The sequence below is a fragment of the Onychomys torridus genome, chromosome 13, assembly GCF_903995425.1.
Source record: "Onychomys torridus chromosome 13, mOncTor1.1, whole genome shotgun sequence".
Classification (NCBI taxonomy): Eukaryota; Metazoa; Chordata; class Mammalia; order Rodentia; family Cricetidae; genus Onychomys; species Onychomys torridus.
In genome coordinates, this window is record NC_050455.1 from 26,465,655 (window position 1) to 26,486,614 (window position 20,960).

At 43.4% G+C, this 20,960-nt stretch overlaps 2 protein-coding genes across 7 annotated transcripts in view; both read left to right on the forward strand.

The window, feature by feature from the left end:
- The window catches only part of LOC118594617 (protocadherin alpha-C2), a 229,877-nt gene that overhangs the window by 46,651 nt on the left and 162,266 nt on the right, over positions 1 to 20,960 (forward strand). The window contains exons 1-2 of one of the 6 annotated variants that reach the window (XM_036204608.1): positions 5,363 to 7,567; positions 18,594 to 18,917. The exons of 2 other annotated variants lie outside the window; for them this stretch is intronic. In XM_036204608.1, the coding sequence (XP_036060501.1) occupies positions 5,501 to 7,567; positions 18,594 to 18,917 (2,391 nt within the window). In that variant the 5' untranslated portion in view covers positions 5,363 to 5,500. Of the gene's footprint in view, positions 1 to 5,362; positions 7,892 to 16,364; positions 17,793 to 18,593; positions 18,918 to 20,960 lie in introns of those variants that run through there. 3 more of the 6 variants (XM_036204609.1, XM_036204607.1, XM_036204604.1) reach the window with 3 other exon arrangements.
- LOC118594922 (protocadherin alpha-7-like) lies at positions 10,916 to 14,435 on the forward strand. Its single transcript, XM_036205182.1, has 2 exons — positions 10,916 to 13,452; positions 14,424 to 14,435. The coding sequence occupies exons 1-2, from the start codon at positions 11,071 to 11,073 to the stop codon at positions 14,433 to 14,435; spliced, it is 2,394 nt and encodes a 797-aa protein (XP_036061075.1). The 5' UTR covers positions 10,916 to 11,070.

Here is a 20,960-nt window from a genome sequence, read left to right on the forward strand (position 1 = left end):
GGATGCTGTGAGTGGAGAAATTACAGTTATAGGAGTTATTGATTTCGAAGAAAGTAAAGCTTACAAGATTCCATTAGAGGCACGTGATAAAGGCTCCCCACCACTGATTGGTCACTGTACAGTTCTTGTGGAAGTTGTAGATGCTAACGACAATGCTCCACAGCTGACTATCAGTTCCCTGTCTATCCCTATATCTGAGGACAGCCAACCTGGAAGAGTTGTCGTTTTAATTAGTGTATCTGACCGTGATTCTGGTGTCAACGGGCAAGTAACCTGCTCCCTGACTCCCCAAGTCCCCTTCAAACTAGTGTCCACTTTCAAGAATTACTATTCACTGGTGCTGGACAGCGCCCTGGACCGAGAGACCACAGCAGACTATAAGGTGGTGGTTACAGCCCGGGACGGGGGCTCGCCCTCGCTGTGGGCCACAGCCAGCGTGTCCGTGCAGGTGGCTGACGTGAACGACAACGCGCCCACGTTCGCGCAGCCCGAATACACGGTGTTCGTGAAGGAGAACAACCCGCCTGGCGCGCACATCTTCACGGTGTCGGCCATGGACGCGGACGCGCAGGAGAACGCGCTGGTGTCCTACTCGCTGGTGGAGAGGAGGGTGGGCGAGCGCTTGCTGTCCAGCTATGTGTCTGTGCACGCGGAGAGCGGCAAGGTGTTCGCGCTGCAGCCTCTGGACCATGAGGAGCTGGAGCTGCTGCAGTTCCAGGTGAGCGCGCGGGATGCTGGTGTGCCTGCCCTGGGCAGCAATGTGACTCTGCAGGTGTTTGTGCTGGATGAGAATGACAATGCGCCCGCGCTGCTGGGGCCTTTGTCAAGTGGGGCTGGAACCACAGTGAACGAGGTGGTAACTCGGGCTTTAGTGCCTGGTCAGGTTGTGGCGAAAGTGCGTGCAGTAGACGCGGACTCCGGCTACAATGCGTGGCTGTCCTATGAACTTCAGCCAGCTGCCGGGGGAGTTCGCAGTCCTTTCCGTGTTGGCCTGTATACGGGAGAAATTAGCACCACACGCGCCCTAGATGAGACAGATGCATTGCGACAGCGCTTGTTAGTGTTGGTGAAGGACCACGGAGAACCTTCGCTGACCGCCACAGCCACGGTGTTGCTTTCTCTGGTAGATGGAGGCGGCCAAACACAGAAGGTATCAGCTAAGGTGTCGGTTGGAGCCACCAGCCTGGATCAGGGGCTAGTGAACGTTAACGTGTACCTGATCATCGCCATCTGTGCGGTGTCCAGCCTGTTGGTGCTCACCCTGCTGCTGTACACCGCGCTGCGCTGCTCGGCCACGCCCACGGATGGAGCCTGTGCTCCAGGGAAGCCCGTGCTGGTGTGCTCCAGCGAGGTGGGGACCTGGTCATACTCACAGCAGAGGCGGCAGAGGGTGTGTTCTGGAGAGGGTCCGCCCAAGACCGACCTCATGGCCTTCAGTCCCAGCCTACCTCAGGGTCCCAGCTCTACAGACAATGTGAGTCTTAAATATTTTTTTCCTCTCCAGGCTTGAAGAAAAACGTTTAGCTGTTTTTCATGATGCATCCTATTAATTCCAGCACCAGGGAGACTGAGGCAGGAAGATACTTGATTTTGAGTCTAGTCTGACTTAGAAAGTGAGTTTCAGGCCACCTTGGGATTCTCTTTTATTAAGTTGGTAATTTATGTTGACCTGTAGTTTTGATAAATAATTTTCTAATATGAATAATGTCTTTACCTTCTTTACATAGCAGATTTCCAATATCAAGAGTTTGCATATCCAGTGCGTTATTCAATGCCCAGACCTCTTAGAATAAACCCCGGTTCCCATAGCACGCTAGGCAAGCACTCTTAATGGATTCTACCCTATTCCATCTTTATACATCCTACAGTAAAGTAATTTAAATATACATGTTGACCTGTTACTCATTCTCTGTATTGTGCATATTCTACCACAACTTATGCTTCAACATTGTTGGCTTAATTTCTTTACAAGTTGAATTATCTCTATTTCTTAGTGCAACAATTTATAGTCTACAATCACATTGTGTACCACTTTTTAAAACCTTACTTGTAGGCGTGTATTTGCCATATTTTTGATAATATTATTTTAAAATATAGTCTTATCAGTACTTAGGTAGTATTTTTATTTGGCTCCTTGTGTGTATAGGACACATATTCACATTCAAAATTTAGAGGAACCGACTCAAGCGTACAGTGAAAGTTCTTCAGTTCTTACACTGAAGTATTTATCTCTCTGAATTCTGGGAGGCTTTGGTTTCTGTTGTATATTCTTACAATACACCTTTCTGTTTTAGAAAAATAGTAACACATTTTCCAATTCTTCTCTTGCATCTTTTGTTTCTTCCTCATGTATAGCATCTACATCTTATTTCATCACTCAGATTTATCAAGATTTATTAGTTCAGTAGTCTATTGTGCACATCCATGGAGCACGGTATTGATTATAAAACTCATGTTGTATGAAAAACAAACAAAATAACAAAACAAAACAAAACACCCCTTTGCAGGGCAGTGGGGGCACACGCCTTTAATCACAGCACTCGGAAGGCAAAGACAAGTAGATCTCTGAGTTTGAGGTCAGCTTGGTCTACAGAGTGAGTTCTAGGACAGGCAGGGATACACAGAGAAATACTGTCTCTGAAAACAAAACAAAACAAAAAAGCTCAAGTTGTTTTTAAATTTTCAAGTATTTGTTTAGTTAGCTCTGACAGTCAACTTTCTAAATTTTCTAAATACTCATATAAGCTATGACATTATTGTAGAATATCTTGTTCTTGTTTTCAATATAAATAAAAACAAGGGCGTTCAATTCATGAGTAGCTCTCATAGGAGAATTTTCATAGAGCACTACCACAAGCACACCAAATTCCGCTCCTGTTTAAAGAATACTCTATTTTATAAATGGAGGAGAAGTGGCAGAGAGGACTGGGGGATGGAGGGGAAGTTGGGATTATGGTGGGAGGAGAGGAGGAAGAAGATATTGTGGTCAGGATGTAAAGTAAAAAAAAATAAATATTTTTAAAAAGAAAAAAACTCTAGTTTGAAGAATACTTATGATGACTATAGAGTTTTAGAGATAGTAATTGTAATTGTTTTATTGCTTTTTAAATATTTGTTTTTATCTTACATGCATATGCCATTTTTAAAGCCTTAGCAGATTACTCAATAATAATGAAAATCAATTCATTTTTGGATGCAGTAGACATTGCCATCTCTATCATGAGCTACCATAATTTTTTTTTGTTGGGAAACCACTTTGAAGAGATACAAACTTTCAGGTTTTTCTTTTCTGGCTATGGGTTATATTTATTGTTTCTAAGAGTTCTAAGAGATTCTGTTAAGTTCAATTTCTTTCTAAAAACTTTAATGTTATTTATAGAGCTAGAGATAGTCTTTTTGTAAGTAAAATGAGGATAAATTTAATAGCTTTATAAAAAATTTCATTATTCCTCTTTTCTGCTTTCTTGTCTGTGCATTTTCAGTACACTTATCATCTGAAACTGGTGAAGTATTCATATTCTAAGGGCTAAGAGACAATTAATATCCCATAATTACATGCTTATTATGTCCCCAAACATCCAGGTTTTAAGAACCTAGGTAAAAAGCCACATGGTATGCTTTACTTAATTTTAGAAATTGAAATGCTTCAGTTAGAACTACATTTACAAAGAATGAACACTAGAAAACTCCAATGCAATGAATCTTTTGTGGGTACTTCACAGAGTGCAGGGCTAGGAATCTATAAAACAACAATAGATTTCTTGGAAATGATCAGAGATTTAGTGATAAGTCCACTGGAGGAATTCCAATCAACATACATCTGATTGAATGCAATGTAAAGCAATACAGTGAATTCTTGGAGAACTGATTTCTGATGTAAACTTGGAGGATAACATTTTCATGGATAAAAGTGAAGTAGAAGAAAACTTTGACAGAAGGTATTTAGGAAGAGATGGTGCCTTTTCTGTAAAATATGACTCACTGTGGAAAGCAATCAGAGACAATATGAAGAAAATTGGCCACAGTGTCTTTGATGTGAGTCTGAGGTCTTCATACTTGTTAAATAGAAATCAAATGTGCCTGAGGTCTCAGCAGCCATTGTACTCATAAGTACAACAGTTATGATATATAAAATGGGGAGGGTCTAGAAAAATTTGAAATATTGTATACAAGGGAAAACCAGTAAAGTAGTTTGCATATATATATAAATTTGGAGAATAAATAAAGTATGGAAATTGGGATGTTCAAATGTTTATATTTGGGGGTAAGTATTGAAATTTATTTTGAATTTTTGAGACAGGGTCTTACTGTGTAGCCCTAGCTGTTCTGGAATTAACTATGCAGACCAGGCTGTCCTTGAACTCACAACAATCTTCCCGCCTCTGCCTCCCTAGTACTGAGATGCAAGGCATTCATCAGCTTTGTAGTTATAGATTTAAATATGCTTCAAAAAATAAACTAGTCTAAAGAAATTGAAACAGACAAGAATCACATCAAGAGCAAGAACTATGAAGTGGATAAAGCCATGATTGTGGAAAATATTCATATTTTGGAGCAGCAGGAAGATCCAAATCCAGCAAAGACCAGTAGTTGAAAACTATTAGGAGTTATAATGCCTGAGAAACCTACAAAGGAAAATACTGTGAGGGGCCTATGGCACATTACACATATATTGAATGAATGGTTGAAAAAATATGAGTTTTCATTTTCCAAGAATTAGTAAGCAAAGTAGTGTAAGAAATTTTATGTTCACTGAATAAATCAAGTATAAATTTAGTAAGAATTCACAAGAACACATGTGAACTTTAGAAAAATTGGACTCATATGCTAATATAGAATAATGTATTTGAATGGTCAGCTACCATTGAATAAATTCCTTTCACAAACATGTGTGGAAGGCAGTTTATACCTGTGATATCCAAATCATTCCCAGGTCAAAATACATATTACAGAGTAATGTTAACATGTTACTGCTAAACCAGTATTTAAAATATTGAGAAGAAACCTTTTTCCTTATGAAGAGACCTCACTGAAACTAAATTTCTGTAAGGAGGCAGAAGATCATACGTTCACTTGTAACGCTAAGGACCTACTATTCGAGAATGAAAAATGAAAAGAAAATATGAAAGAACCCAACTATTGCCAGATTAAGTTAAATTTCTGTAAGGAGACAGAAGATAAACTTACATTCACTTGTACCGCTAAAGATCTACTATTCATGAATTAAAAAATGAAAAGAAAATATTTATGTTATGAAAGAACCCAACTATTGCCCAGGTTAAGTTAAATCTTTGGAATCATTACCCTTTGGAGCCGCATGATGTCGCTGTCTATCAAGTTCTGGCTAGCCAAGATCTCCAGACATTCCTGCAGCAGAATGTCTCCTAAAAGCTGAACAATGGCAGTTGCAGATCGACTGGATTAAAGAATTCCTAACGCACAACAGTTGATCTTTATATCAAAACCGGATTTTCTCGACAGAACAAAACGAATACTTGACATGGTGTTTTCTTGGCGAGGAGGTCCGGATTCCCGGCTGCTGCTGCTCTCTCTTCTGCTCCTCACAATCTGGGCGGCTGGGAGCGGCCAGCTCCACTACTCCATCTCCGAGGAGGCCAAACACGGCACCTTCGTGGGCCGCATCGCTCAGGACCTGGGGCTGGAGCTGGCGGAGCTGGTGCCCCGCCTGTTCAGGGTGGCGTCCAAGGACCGCGGGGACCTTCTGGAGGTAAATCTGCAGAATGGCATTTTGTTTGTGAATTCTCGGATCGACCGGGAGGCGCTGTGCGGGCGGAGTGCTGAGTGTAGCATCCACCTGGAGGTGATCGTGGACCGGCCGCTGCAGGTTTTCCACGTGGAGGTGGAGGTGAGGGACATTAACGACAACCCGCCTGTGTTCCCGGTAAAAGAACAAAAGCTTCGTATTTCAGAATCCAGAATGTTAGACTCTAGGTTTCTGCTAGAGGGCGCATCCGATGCAGATATTGGAGCCAATTCAATTGTAACCTATAGACTTGAATCTAATGATTACTTCACACTAATTGTGAGTTCAAAGAACGAAGAAAATAAACAGGTTGAACTAATATTAAGAAAATCCTTGGACAGAGAGGATGCTCCTGAGCATAAGCTACTGCTGACAGCCACGGATGGAGGCAAACCTGAGCTCACAGGCTCTGTTCAGCTGCTGGTCACTGTGCTGGATGTGAACGATAACGCTCCCACTTTCCAGCAGTCTGAGTATGAAGTGAGAATATTGGAAAACTCAGACAACGGAACGCCCGTTATTAGACTGAATGCTTCTGACAGGGACGAAGGGACGAATTCAGCAATTTCTTACTCTTTTAACAGGCTAGTCCCGCCCTTGGTTCTTGAGAAGTTTACCATAGATACAGATACAGGAGAAATCCTAATTCAAGGGAACTTGGATTTTGAGCAAGTCAATGTCTACAAAATCCGCGTAGACGCGACAGACAAAGGACATCCTCCAATGGCGGGTCATTGCACTGTTCTGGTGAAGGTGCTGGATGAAAATGACAATGTGCCTGAGATCACATTGACTTCCTTATCGCTGCCTGTTCAAGAGGACGCTGCACTGGGTACTGTCATTGCTCTGGTTAGCGTTTCGGACCTGGATTCAGGTGTCAACGGGCAGGTGACCTGCTCCCTGACCCCTCAAGTCCCCTTCAAGCTGGTGTCCACCTTCAAGAATTACTATTCACTCGTGCTGGACAGCGCCCTGGACCGAGAAACCACCGCTAACTACCACGTGGTGGTGACTGCCCGGGACGGAGGCTCGCCCTCGCTGTGGGCCACAGCCAGCGTGTCCGTGGAGGTGGCTGACGTGAACGACAACGCGCCCACGTTCGCGCAGCCCGAATACACGGTGTTCGTGAAGGAGAACAACCCGCCTGGCGCGCACATCTTCACGGTGTCTGCCATGGACGCGGACGCGCAGGAGAACGCGCTGGTGTCCTACTCGCTGGTGGAGAGGAGGGTGGGCGAGCGCTTGCTGTCCAGCTATGTGTCTGTGCATGCGGAGAGCGGCAAGGTGTTCGCGCTGCAGCCTCTGGACCATGAGGAGCTGGAGCTGCTGCAGTTCCAGGTGAGCGCGCGGGATGCTGGTGTGCCTGCCCTGGGCAGCAATGTGACTCTGCAGGTGTTTGTGCTGGATGAGAACGACAATGCGCCTGCTTTGCTTTTGACTGGTACTCAAGGCTTGGGTAGTGTGGCAACTGACATGATACTTAGGTCTGTGAGCGCGGGTCAGGTGGTCGCAAAAGTGCGAGCGGTGGATTCAGACTCTGGCTACAATGCATGGTTGTCCTATGAGCTGCAACCCTCAGTGGGCCCTCGCAGCCCATTCCGTGTTGGGCTGTACACGGGTGAAATCAGTACCACACGTGCCCTTGATGAGTTGGACCCACCCAGACAGCGCCTGTTGGTATTGGTGAAAGATCATGGTGAGCCAGCTCTAACTTCCACAGCTACCATTCTCGTGTCCTTGGTTGAGAGTAGCCAGGCGCCAAAGGCCTCTTCTCAGGCTTCTGGACGCGCTTCAGTCTCAGAGGCATCGCTGGTGGATGTCAACGTGTACCTGATCATCGCCATCTGCGCGGTGTCCAGCCTGTTGGTGCTCACCCTGCTGCTGTACACCGCACTGCGCTGCTCGGCCACGCCCACGGAGGGCACGTGTGGGCCCGGGAAGCCCGTGCTGGTGTGCTCCAGCACGGTGGGGACCTGGTCATACTCACAGCAGAGGCGGCAGAGAGTGTGCTCTGGAGAGGGTCCACCCAAGACCGACCTCATGGCCTTCAGCCCCAGTCTTCCACCGCGTCCAGGATCAGAGGTCATTGGGGAAGGGCAAGATTTAAATGTTGATCATGGCTTTCAAGTAAGTCCATTTATATTTAGAAGTATTTAATTTCTAGAAACTTTGTAATTACATTCATGGCATTTCACATTTGGGCATTATTGGCAAAATTCAACATTCTTTTAGTTTAAAATAATTTTACCTGGTTTATTATTGTTGTTGGTTTTTTTTTTTTTTTTGAGACAAGGTTTCTCTGTGTAGGCCTGTCGTGGAACTCACTCTGTACACCAGGCTGTCCTGGAACTCACAGAGATCCACCTGCCTCTGCCTCCCGAGTGCTGGGATTAAAGGCCTGTGCCACCGCAGCCGCGGCCACCAGGCTCTGGCTTACTATTTTTGTGTTGTATACTTTTATTTATTTTTTTTATGTCTGAGATTTTACTTTTTTAGATTGGCCTGATACTTTTGAGTTCAACTGACATGTCACACACCAATTATCTGTACTCCGGAGTCTCTGTTGTTTCAAGTTGTCATAATTTCTTATTGTTTGGAATACTGATTTTAGCCTCCATATGATTTTAATATTATAGAACAGAACTTTAGCGAGGTCCATGGAAATGCATTTCTCCAAACATTTGAGTTTCATGATTATGTTCTGAGCTTTTAATATATTCTGCAGCATTATTGGAAAGGTATATTTTAAATATTATCATCTGTTTACACTTATATTAATTAATTTCATGGTTTTAGTTCATCATCTTATTTTTTCATTTTAGTTCATTTAGCTTCAAGATGTTTTAATATTTATTCCTGTTTTGAATCTTTTAGTCATAAAGTGCATTATAATTTCCTTTCCAATGTTTAGCTCTCACTTTCTCCCTCATTTTTATAAGCTAGCCAAAAGCAAAATGGTGAGAAGATGGATATGCGAGGCTGTTTTCAATACACCCTAAATTTATTAACTTTGATTTCCTTCTTTCTTTCTTTAAAACGGTGTCAACCATGTATCTCCAATTTACCTAAACTCATAATCCTTCTGTCTCTGTACTCTGAGTACTAGCATATGGCACCTTTCACCATTTCATGTTTAATTAATTTAATTATTTTACTGGTACAGAAGTTTTATAGCATTTTCAATAGTTTAATATATTTGAACATCCTTGACTAGTCAGTAGTTGCTTCTTATTCCGATAAACATCGGCTAAACTTGAATCAGTGATAGAGTAAAATTGTGTTAATCTTTTGTGTATGAGTTGGTGTATTTCATTAAAAAATGTTTCATGGCACGTTCAAGGGCTCAGGTTCAAATCCTAGCCCCTACCCATAAAAATCTACATTGAGTTTACATTTAATATGATTTAACAAAAAATTAAATGTCAAGAATACTGTGTTCAGTAACTCCTATTCCAATCCCATTGTTGTAGACATATATATATATATATATATATATATATATATATATATATATATAAATCTTCACTATAGAATATTCAAAATAATGAGGATTCTTTAGTTCATGTAGACATACTTTGCTTTTTGGAAGAAAGTCTTTGGAAAGTCTAAGATACCTTTTGTCTTTCAGTATTTAAATTCTAGAAATTTTCTCTCCCTTTGCATCTTGAATCTGTTACATTTGCCCTGACATCACATACTAATTAGATATTGAGCACATTCCTCAGAGGAGAATGGTTAGACTTAATGGAAGTGAATTAGAGGTTTCTGGGACTCTGGATTCTTATAGCCTGTTAGAGTCATAATGACACCGTGTAATCAGTTATGACTAGATTTTTATCCCTCTTTCCCAAATGAAAGGTATCAGAAAGCAAGTTCATTTTTGTGGTTGGTTTTACATTTTTCATAATTCTTGTCTATGTCTGTCATCTTATTTCTCTATCAAAATTCTCTACATAAAATGCTCTACTTTAGCTCTTGGTTTTAAGGACTTTTGGATTTCTGTACGTGTGTGTTTATTTCACTATTTGAATAGACTGTGCAGCCTTTTCTTTGTGGAAATGATTTTACACTTCCTATTGTATTGACATCTACCTGACTCTCAGATGTGACTTTGTCGTATCTTCTTCCTAAATTTTAATTGGTTTTACAAATTATAATTGGCATTTGAGATCCTTTATATCTTCTAACACTGTATTCGGCAACTAATCACTTCAATCACTATTGATAATGTTCAGGATTTTGCTTTTAGACCCCAAAAGGACGAACAATACATTTAATTAAGCAACTTATATGTTTGATACTACAACTCAAAAGAGCTTTTCTTAAGTAGAGCCTAGGCAGAAAAGAATTCTAAGCATAACTTCAAAAGCGGAACTCTCCCTTAACCCTGAATGAACGATACTGACATTGCAATGCATTATGGGACGATATAATACAAGCTGTACAAGAGATAAAGAAGAGAGAGATTGCTATTTTCATAAGACAATGGTTGAAAACCACAGTAGGTAGGTATAGAAATAAATCATGATGGTGGGAACAGGTTATATAAATATTAATAAAGAGAAATATACATAATATGTTCTCTTCACGAGGGATGTTTAACTAAATTCTATTTTAGAAATACTTTACACATTTACAATTCATGAAATTACTTAAGGAAACTACATCATAAACACATTTACTGATTTCTTTCATCCAGCATAAAAAAGTTTATTTTTGATCTGTAAATGTCTGGACACCTAGTTTCCCTAGGCATAGTGATTTACAGCAGTCTGTAACATCAGAATCTAAAATTTAGGGATATGGATGATTCTGAGTTACAGAACAAAATGATTTTCGAATTTAATATTTGTGACTGTGTAACTGACCACTTTTAATTGCCACTCCATTTTCATCAGTATCTTAAAGTTATGTGGACAGTTTTCTCAGGCACAAGAGAACTGTGATTATAGCATTCCGTAGTTTCAGAGCTCAGCCCTCTAATAATGCCTCCAGGAGGAGAAAGGTGGTTTTCTATTTCAACAATGATAGAATTCAGCATGTAAAGTAAGATTTTGCAAGTCAATGGTTCAGTGTCTATTCGCCGGATATGTACTTACTCTTTGGGCCGCCTGATGTCGCTCTTGGCCGTCTTATCCGTTCTGATTCAAGACAAGTACAGCCATCCCTTTCCCAGGAGAAAGGACGCTCCATTCTTTTTTACTCCGGTGAGCAATGGTGAACACCGGAGGGTGGAATTGAAAAATCAGATGGCTTCTCTTCGTTCGGAGGCAATTTAAGCGAATCGGAAATATCAAGCTCCTGAAATGCTGTATTTAGGCGGAGTAGTCCTGGAGGGCTGGCATCCAGTACTTTCGCTACTGTTCCTCACAGTTTGGGAGGTGGGGAGCGGCCAGCTCCACTACTCCGTCCCCGAGGAGGCCAAACACGGAACCTTCGTGGGCCGCATCGCCCAGGATCTTGAACTGCAGCTGCCGGAGTTGGTGCCTGGTCTGTTTCAGTTGGATTCCAAGGGCTTTGGGGACCTTCTGGAGGTAAATCTGCAGAATGGCATTTTGTTTGTGAATTCTCGGATCGACCGGGAGGCGCTGTGCGGGCGGAGCGCGGAGTGTAGCATCCACCTGGAGGTGATCGTGGACCGGCCGCTGCAGGTTTTCCACGTGGAGGTGGAGGTGAGGGACATTAACGACAATCCGCCAGTATTTCCAACCACACAAAAGACTCTGTTTATCCCGGAGTCCAGACTGCCTGACTCGCGCTTCCCACTAGAGGGCGCGTCAGACGCAGATGTCGGTTCCAATGCTCTGCTGACTTACAGACTCAGCACCAATGAACATTTCTCTCTGGATGTACCACCCGACCACGAACAGGTGAAACTTCTTGGGCTTGTTTTGCGGAAGCCATTAGACAGAGAAGAAGCTGCAGAGATGCGCTTATTGCTCACGGCCACCGACGGAGGCAAACCGGAGCTGACAGGCACCGTTCAGTTACTCATCACAGTGCTGGATGTCAATGATAATGCTCCAGTTTTTGACAAGTCTCGCTATACCGTGAAGTTACCAGAGAACGTTCCAAACGGGACGTTGGTAATCAAAGTCAATGCCTCAGATTTAGACGAAGGCGTGAATGGGGACGTTATATACTCATTTTCTAGTGATATTTCTCCAGATATAAAATCCAAGTTTCACATGGATGCTGTGAGTGGAGAAATTACAGTTATAGGAGTTATTGATTTCGAAGAAAGTAAAGCTTACAAGATTCCATTAGAGGCACGTGATAAAGGCTCCCCACCACTGATTGGTCACTGTACAGTTCTTGTGGAAGTTGTAGATGCTAACGACAATGCTCCACAGCTGATTGTCAAAACGCTCTGGCTCCCTGTTAAAGAAGACGCACAGCTGGGGAAAGTTATCGCCTTGATCAGCGTGACTGATCTAGACGCAGGTGTCAACGGGCAGGTGACCTGCTCCCTGACTCCTCAAGTCCCCTTCAAGCTGGTGTCCACCTTCAAGAATTACTATTCGCTTGTGCTGGACAGCGCCCTGGACCGAGAAACCACAGCTGCCTATAAAGTGGTGGTGACAGCCCGGGACGGGGGCTCGCCCTCGCTGTGGGCCACAGCCAGCGTGTCCGTGGAGGTGGCTGACGTGAACGACAACGCGCCCACGTTCGCGCAGCCCGAATACACGGTGTTCGTGAAGGAGAACAACCCGCCTGGCGCGCACATCTTCACGGTGTCTGCCATGGACGCGGACGCGCAGGAGAACGCGCTGGTGTCCTACTCGCTGGTGGAGAGGAGGGTGGGCGAGCGCTTGCTGTCCAGCTATGTGTCTGTGCACGCGGAGAGCGGCAAGGTGTTCGCGCTGCAGCCTCTGGACCATGAGGAGCTGGAGCTGCTGCAGTTCCAGGTGAGCGCGCGGGATGCTGGTGTGCCTGCCCTGGGCAGCAATGTGACTCTGCAGGTGTTTGTGCTGGATGAGAACGACAATGCTCCAGTGTTGCTTGGGTCTGGAACCGACGGTTCAGATGGAGTGTTCAATCAGTTGTTGCCCAGGTCTGTGGACCCTGGTCACGTGGTGGCAAAGGTGCGTGCTGTAGACGCGGACTCTGGTTACAATGCTTGGCTGTCTTATGAGCTACAGTCGTGGCCAGGCAGTACACGCAGCCCATTCCGTGTCGGCCTATACACTGGAGAGATCAGCACCACAAGGGCCCTGGAGGAGGCAGATGGGATGAGACAGCGCCTGCTGGTGCTGGTGAAGGACCACGGTGAGCCTCAGCTGACTGCCACAGTCACCGTGCTGGTGTCTCTAGTGGATAATGGCCAGGCACCAAAGGTCTTATTACGGTCCTCTGTAGGTGCTACTGTGTCAGAATCACCTTTGGTGGATGTCAACATGTATCTGATCATCGCCATCTGCGCGGTGTCCAGCCTGTTGGTGCTCACCCTGCTGCTGTACACCGCGCTGCGATGCTCGACTACGCCCATGGGGGGCGCTTGCGCTCCAGGGAAGCCCGTGCTGGTGTGCTCCAGCGAGGTGGGGACCTGGTCATATTCCCAGCAGAGGCGGCAGAGGGTGTGCTCTGGAGAGGGTCCGCCCAAGACCGACCTCATGGCCTTCAGCCCGGGTCTACCTCCATGTCCTCGATCTCCAGGTGGTTCTGTTTCTTTGGACTCTCATGAGAAGGTGAGTTGTAGAATTGCATTTATTCATGTAGTTATTTCTTTATGGAAGATTTTCTTACTTCCCCAGTATATTTAAATACTGTTTTCCCTTCTCTACAATTCTACCAGAGTTTTTAAAATTGCAGACGTCTAAATCAGGACAAGAGTTGTGTTTGCACATTCCTATTAGAAGAAGTAGCTGCACATCAATTAACTGTTGACATCATTTTATTTAAAAACCGTAATGTGTGAATCAAATTGCTAATGCGGAGCTTCTATAACACTTGAAAACTATTTGTTGGGAAAAGCAAAACCAAACCAAACCAAACCAAACCAAACCAAATCAACTAACCAACTAACCAACCAACCAACCAACCAACAATAACAAAACAACCCACAATGGCTTAGTAGTTGTTCAGTTAATGTGGATATAAAATTTCAGCTGTTCTCTGGATGGAGACACATAACAACTAGGGAGTCATAGAAAAAACCTGTTCTCTACTTAGAAACTGAATTCTAGGCTGGGCATGGTGGTGTACCCTTTAATCCTAGCAAAGAGGCAGGGGCAGGTGTATCTTTGTGAGTCTGAGACCAGCCTGGTTTACACAGTGAGTTCCAGGACAGTCAGGACTACATAGAGAGACCCTGTCTCAAAAAAGGAAAAAATCAAAATCAAACCAAACACTGTCCCCAAAACCAGAAAAATTCTTCTATCAAAGAGTATAAATATGTCTATCATTTCAATGAATGTAAAAAAAAAACCCCTAAATTTCTTATAATGTAAGTTATAAGAAAATGTTTACGAACAATGATTTCTATAATGTTTACAATTCTGAACTATTTCTCTTGTGATATTTCAAAAATCACTCTCTTCCAGTAGCTAATATTGTTTCTTTCTTTAGAAAGTGATTTTTTAATTAACTGTTGTTAGATTAGTGATTAAAAATTTGGGATGTAAAGATTTAATTCTTCAAATTCTCCTGTAATTAATAGTCTGAAAGTTAAAAAAATTCACTATTCTACAAGACAAGAATCTGATCATATCTTCAATGTCCTTACATGCTATTCTTAATATTTTGAAACTATAATTTGTGACTTTCACATTGGAGGTTCTATAACTGTACATGTAGCCCAAGCTATTTTTTAATTTTCTTACTTGCACTTGACAAACTAAAATTCAGGAAGAACTGAAGTAACAGATACTTCAGGTTTGGTTTCATAATTCCATCTTAGCGTGAGTGAAGTTGCTATAGAGGCCAACACTGTCAGCTGTTTGGCAAAACAAGAATGTGTGTTTTTATCACCATTCTGTTTTTAATTTCTCAGCCTTTATTCAGTCTTGCTTCCCTTATGCTTTCTCATGTACCCAAAGATAAATTAATCTCAGAAGTATTTCTCAAGTTCTGAAATTTGTACATGATGGCAGCCTATAAGCTGGGAGATAACATGGATTACTGTAGAATGCTAACTTGCCAATTGCATCAATGTAGACATGAATGAAAAGGAATGCATTTTATAGTTCCCAAGAGCCAAGCATCAGCTCTAAAAGACAGAATTGTCTTGGATGCAAATGCCACTGTAGCTCCCCTCAGTCTATACTAGGTTTTCAAACAATCGAACCTTCGGGAGTGGTGTGGCACGTCTTTAATCTCAGCACTCTGCAGACAGAGGCAGGCAGATCTGGGCGAGTTTGAGGTGAGCCTGGTCTACAAAGCGAGTTTGAGGATAGGCAGGGCTATGTAAAGGACCCTGCCTCAACTCTTCCCCCAACAAACAAACAAAACAAAACAGCAAATACTTGAACCCAAGCTCAAATGGTTCGAGGAATGTGAAAAACAACTTCAAACAGGAACATTTGAAAGTATAAGTGTGAATTCAAGGTAAGTGGTATTGATGGGCATGCATTTGACAACAGGAACTCAAAGACTACTCGAAAGTTTGAAAAGAAACAATGCATTTCTTGTAGTGAACTTAGAAAGTGGTAGTCATGAACTTGTCAATTGCTTTATTCAAAATGAGATTCTTTTAATCTTTTAATCTCGATGTAAAATGTAATAAAATGAAATTTCTCCCTATGTAACCCATTTCCATTTTCTTAAATACAAGAACTGTCCTTTTCAGACCACATACATACTATCCAGAGTTTAGCCCCTGGAGAGTAACAGTTTTCCAAAGGAAATACTTTTTTTTCTTCCTAAGGAGCCAGATTTGGTCACAAACATTGTACAAACAAATGTGTCTGGGTCTGAGAATAGTCCATACTTATGAAGTACTCATTCTCCCAAAGGAGCATCCCAGGCTTTAATGTGTTACAATTCACACAATGTCTTCTCACTATTGAGACAATATTATGAAGGCGGGATATGGAGTTTAATGGATGGGAAAACAAAGGTACATGGCTACTAGGAGCACATATAAGAATGTAAAGGGAAAAATGACCAGTGTTGAAGTTGGCAATTTCTACATGCTAGCGTTGACTTTGGAGTCACAAACATCTAACAAATAACTGAATTAGTGTCTTGAAATTTCTGTCTAAATAAAATTTACTTAATCTTAAAACAATGCCAGAAATAATTAAATTGAGTATTACAACCTGAAGGCGCCTACACCTGTTGTGCAATAAAATATCAGCCCTCTATCGAATGACTCTTAAGGGCATGTTACAATTTACCATATAATTATCACTCAATCAAGAAAGGAATCACCTCTTGTGGTCTCACATGGAAGAAAAAGTTGCACTATGGATCCGCATTAAATATTAATACGTGTTAAAGAGATGTAATATGGGGACTACGTGTACATAGAGATAATAATCCACAGAAAGAAGTCAAAGATGTGAATTAAAGAAAAATTGCACGCATAGAAGGATACTTACACATTTAGCCACTGGATGTCGCTGCCGTCCGCAAAATATGCAGCTTTATAGAACAAAGGCATACTTCACTGTTTCTCCAGGATTAGGAAGTAGTTACATTCTGAGATCTCAGCGTTTCGATTAAAAAAAAAATGAGACTAGGAAATCGACTAGAAGATTTTAGAACGTGTGTACACCCCAGATGGCATATTCATGGAGTTTTAAGACAAGAGAATGGATCTGTGGTGGTGTCCAGATGCCTGAGCCATGGAGCTTGGCGTCTGCTGCTCTGGCTTCTCCTCGCAGCCTGGCAGGCAGGGAGCGGCCAGCTCCACTACTCCGTCCCCGAGGAGGCCAAACACGGAACCTTCGTGGGCCGCATCGCTCAGGACCTGGGGCTGGAGCTGGCCGAGCTGGTGCCCCGCCTGTTCAGGGTGGCGTCCAAGGACCGCGGGGACCTTCTGGAGGTAAATCTGCAGAATGGCATTTTGTTTGTGAATTCTCGGATCGACCGGGAGGCGCTGTGCGGGCAGAGCGCGGAGTGTAGCATCCACCTGGAGGTGATCGTGGACCGGCCGCTGCAGGTTTTCCACGTGGAGGTGGAGGTGAGGGACGTTAATGACAACCCTCCGATTTTCTCTGTAGCAGAACAAAAGATCTTGGTACCTGAATCTAGACTGCTGGATTCTCGATTTCCACTAGAAGGCGCATCTGATGCAGATGTCGGCGAGAACGCGATGCTTACTTACAAACTCAGTTCAAATGATTTTTTTATCCTTGATATTGTAAACAAAAAAGGCAAAGGCGAGTTCCCAGTGCTTGTTCTTCGAAAACTGATAGATCGGGAGGAAATTCCTCAGCTGAAGTTGTCACTGACAGCAGCGGATGGAGGCAAACCCGAGCTTACCGGATCGGTTTCTCTGTTGATCCAGGTCTTGGACGCTAACGATAACGCTCCTGTGTTTGACAAATCTGTTTACGAAGTTAAGGTGTCTGAGAATCAAGAGAACCAAACGTTAGTGATATGGCTGAATGCTACTGACACAGATGAAGGAATGAACAAGGAAGTAGAGTATTCATTTAGCTCTTTGAACCCATCTAGCATAAGAAAGACATTTCTAATAAACGAAAAAACTGGAGAGATAAAAGTAAATGGTGCTATTGACTTTGAGGATAGGAACAATTATGAAATTCATGTGGATGCTACCGATAAAGGACATCCACCTATGGTTGCTCACTGCACTGTACTCGTGGAAATCCTGGATGAAAATGATAACGCACCAGAAATAGTCCTTACTTCTTTGTCTCTCCCGGTGAAAGAAGACGCTCTATTGGGTACTGTAATCGCCCTGATCAGCGTGTCAGACCAAGACTCTGGAGTCAACGGGCAGGTGACCTGCTCCCTGACCCCTCACGTCCCCTTCAAGCTGGTGTCCACCTTCAGGAATTACTATTCGCTTGTGCTGGACAGCGCTCTGGACCGAGAAACCACAGCTGACTACAAGGTGGTTGTGACAGCCCGGGACGGGGGCTCGCCCTCGCTGTGGGCCACAGCCAGCGTGTCCGTGGAGGTGGCTGACGTGAACGACAACGCGCCCACGTTCGCGCAGCCCGAATACACGGTGTTCGTGAAGGAGAACAACCCGCCTGGCGCGCACATCTTCACGGTGTCGGCCATGGACGCGGACGCGCAGGAGAACGCGCTGGTGTCCTACTCGCTGGTGGAGAGGAGGGTGGGCGAGCGCTTGCTGTCCAGCTATGTGTCTGTGCATGCGGAGAGCGGCAAGGTGTTCGCGCTGCAGCCTCTGGACCATGAGGAGCTGGAGCTGCTGCAGTTCCAGGTGAGCGCGCGGGATGCTGGTGTGCCTGCCCTGGGCAGCAATGTGACTCTGCAGGTGTTTGTGCTGGATGAGAACGACAACGCGCCCGCGCTGCTGGGGCCTCAGACAGTTGGATCTGCTGGCGAATTTAGCCAACTTGTGTCGCGGTCAGTGGGTGCCGGACACGTGGTGTCAAAGGTGCGCGCGGTGGATGCAGACTCTGGTTACAACGCGTGGCTGTCTTATGAGTTGCAGTCGTTGGCAGGGGGCACGCGCAGTCCTTTCCGTGTGGGTCTGTACACGGGTGAGATCAGCACGACACGCGCCCTGGACGAAGCTGAATCGCCGCGCCAGCGCCTATTGGTGTTGGTGAAGGACCATGGCGAACCCGCATTGACCGCCACTGCTACCCTTCTGGTGTCATTGGTGGAGAGCGGCCAGGTGCCAAAAGCTTCTTCCCAGGGGTTGTCCAAGTCCTCGGATAGGGAGGCATCGCTGGTGGATGTCAACGTGTACCTGATCATCGCCATCTGCGCGGTGTCCAGCCTGTTGGTGCTCACGCTGCTGCTGTACACCGCGCTGCGCTGCTCCACAGTGCCTATGCAGGGCGGGTGCGGACTTGGGAAGCCCGTGCTGGTGTGCTCCAGCGCGGTGGGGACCTGGTCATACTCTCAGCAGAGACAGCAGCGTGTGTGCTCTGGAGAGGGTCCGCCCAAGACCGACCTCATGGCCTTCAGCCCCAGTCTTCCACCCTGCCCAGTGGCCGATGTGGGAGCGGTAAATCATTCTGCTGGAGGAGACACTTCCGGAAAGGTGGGCCATGACTTGTTATTTTCATATTTTGCTTGATGAAATAAATTTTCTCTCTCATTTTATTCTGTGACAACTATGTCCCAGACTCTATTTTCTTTGTCGGAGTACTATCATGCACAAGTATTTCTAGTAACGCTTTCAAATATACTTTATTTCAGAAGTATTTTTAAGATGTCCATCTGTGCAGTGTTCAATGCTCTGCTTGAAATGTACAATTTTAATTTAACTATTATGAACACAAACTTTCTTCAGTAGAACTCTAGTGTTTAGGATGCAGTAATTTCTATTTTCATATGCTCTCTTCATATATCTCTTCATGTTTGTAAGCTCAGCGGGTTTTTCCCCCAGTTTTCCAAGACAGACTTTCTCTTTGAAGTCCTGGCTGTCCTGAAACTCACTTTGTAGACCAGGCTTGCCTGGAACTCAGAGATCCTCCTGCCTCTGCTTCCCAAGTGCTGGGATTAAAGGCGTGTTCCATCACACCCAGCTCCAGTTAAATTTTTATTTGATACAGTTGCATTCAGAAAATACTACACTGATTCATAGGATTACTATCTTTCCCCCTTTTTAGTGAGAATGTTTAGTATTTCATTTTGCTCCTTATGTGTGTCACAGAACATTACTTTATATTCAGCAGCTGCACATGTTTATCTGTATTGCAGTAAACTAGTTGGGTGCCAGTTGAGTGCTAACATTTTCTTATTGATGATTTTTTTTGTTTCTGTAGTATTGGTCCTTGTTCCAGTATGTATTATTCAGTTTTATTTTAGAATTAGGATGTTTGTAGCAACTGACATAATCTTATTCAAGAACCCTTCACAATGGTCTCCTTTATTAGAAAATCGGAAGCAACTTGTGATATTTAAGTATTAGCTCATTCAATTTGAGGAAGGTGTTATGATGGGAGTGAGAACCCTCTGAAATTATTAAAAACTTTATCTCACATCGTTAATCCCAGCACTCAGGAGACAGAAGCAAGCAGGTCTCTCTGAGTTTGAAGCCATCCTGGTCTACATAGTGAGTTTCAGGACAGCCAGAGTAAATAATGAGATCCTTTCTAAAAACAAAAACAAAAACAAACAAAACAAAAAAACCCTATCTCTCTTAAGGATGGAGAGATGGCTCATCAGCCTTTGTTGCTTTTGAAGAGGATACAGGTTCGATTCCCAGCATCCACATCTGTATGCTCTCTTCTGGCCTCTATGGGTGCTAGGCATGCGTATGATGCATGTAATATATGAAGGCAAAATACTAATACATGAAAAATAAAATAAGTAAACCTTTAAAAATGGAGAACAGCACCACCAATAAAAATGAAGTGTTTATTTACATTGTTCTATTATTAAATAAAATGCAGGAGTCAAATAGTGGGGTAAAAACCTGATAGATCCAAAGAGCAATGGGGCCATGTTCAGTTGATCCTGCCTCTTCAGCTTTCCAGATTGAAAAGTGGGTGAAGCTTTCTAGGCCTTTTCCTATTCCTTCCTGTGTCTCTCTATCCTAATCCTGGTCCACCAAAAACTCTATGGTTTATTCTGGCCAAATGAATGTTGTCTCCACCCTCTGATTTAAGGTTCGACTTATTGGCAGTCTTGGGAGTGTCAGAGTACAATCACAATATCCTACAACACAAAAGCTTTATCTTCTTGTGACATGATATCAAACAAAGTATCTTCTTCATGCAGGCATCCATTCTTTTGTTTAAAGAAATTAGAAATGATTGTTTTAGTTTAAATTAGTATTAAAATGGGAAAAGTAAATTAAATTGTACTCAGAATATTTTCTGTTACTCTGGTGTGTGGTTTTAGTTTAAAAGCTTATCTTGCCATCTTAGACTGAGTGGTGTTGGGTTATATATAGCCAGATATACAAGATAGTTAAGTTATATGTTGTGATGACTGTTCTTGGTTGTCAACGTGACTACATCTGGAATTACCTAAAATTCCGTCAACTGGGTACACCTGTGAGAGATTTTTTTCTTAATTAAATCATTTAAAGGAGGAAGACCCAATTTTAGTTTGAATTTCTTTTAGTTTGGACTAT

Coding starts and splice junctions, on each gene's coding strand:
- LOC118594922 (XM_036205182.1), top strand. CDS start 11,071: ATGCTGTATTTAGGCGGAGTAGTCCTGGAGGGCTGGCATCCAGTACTT.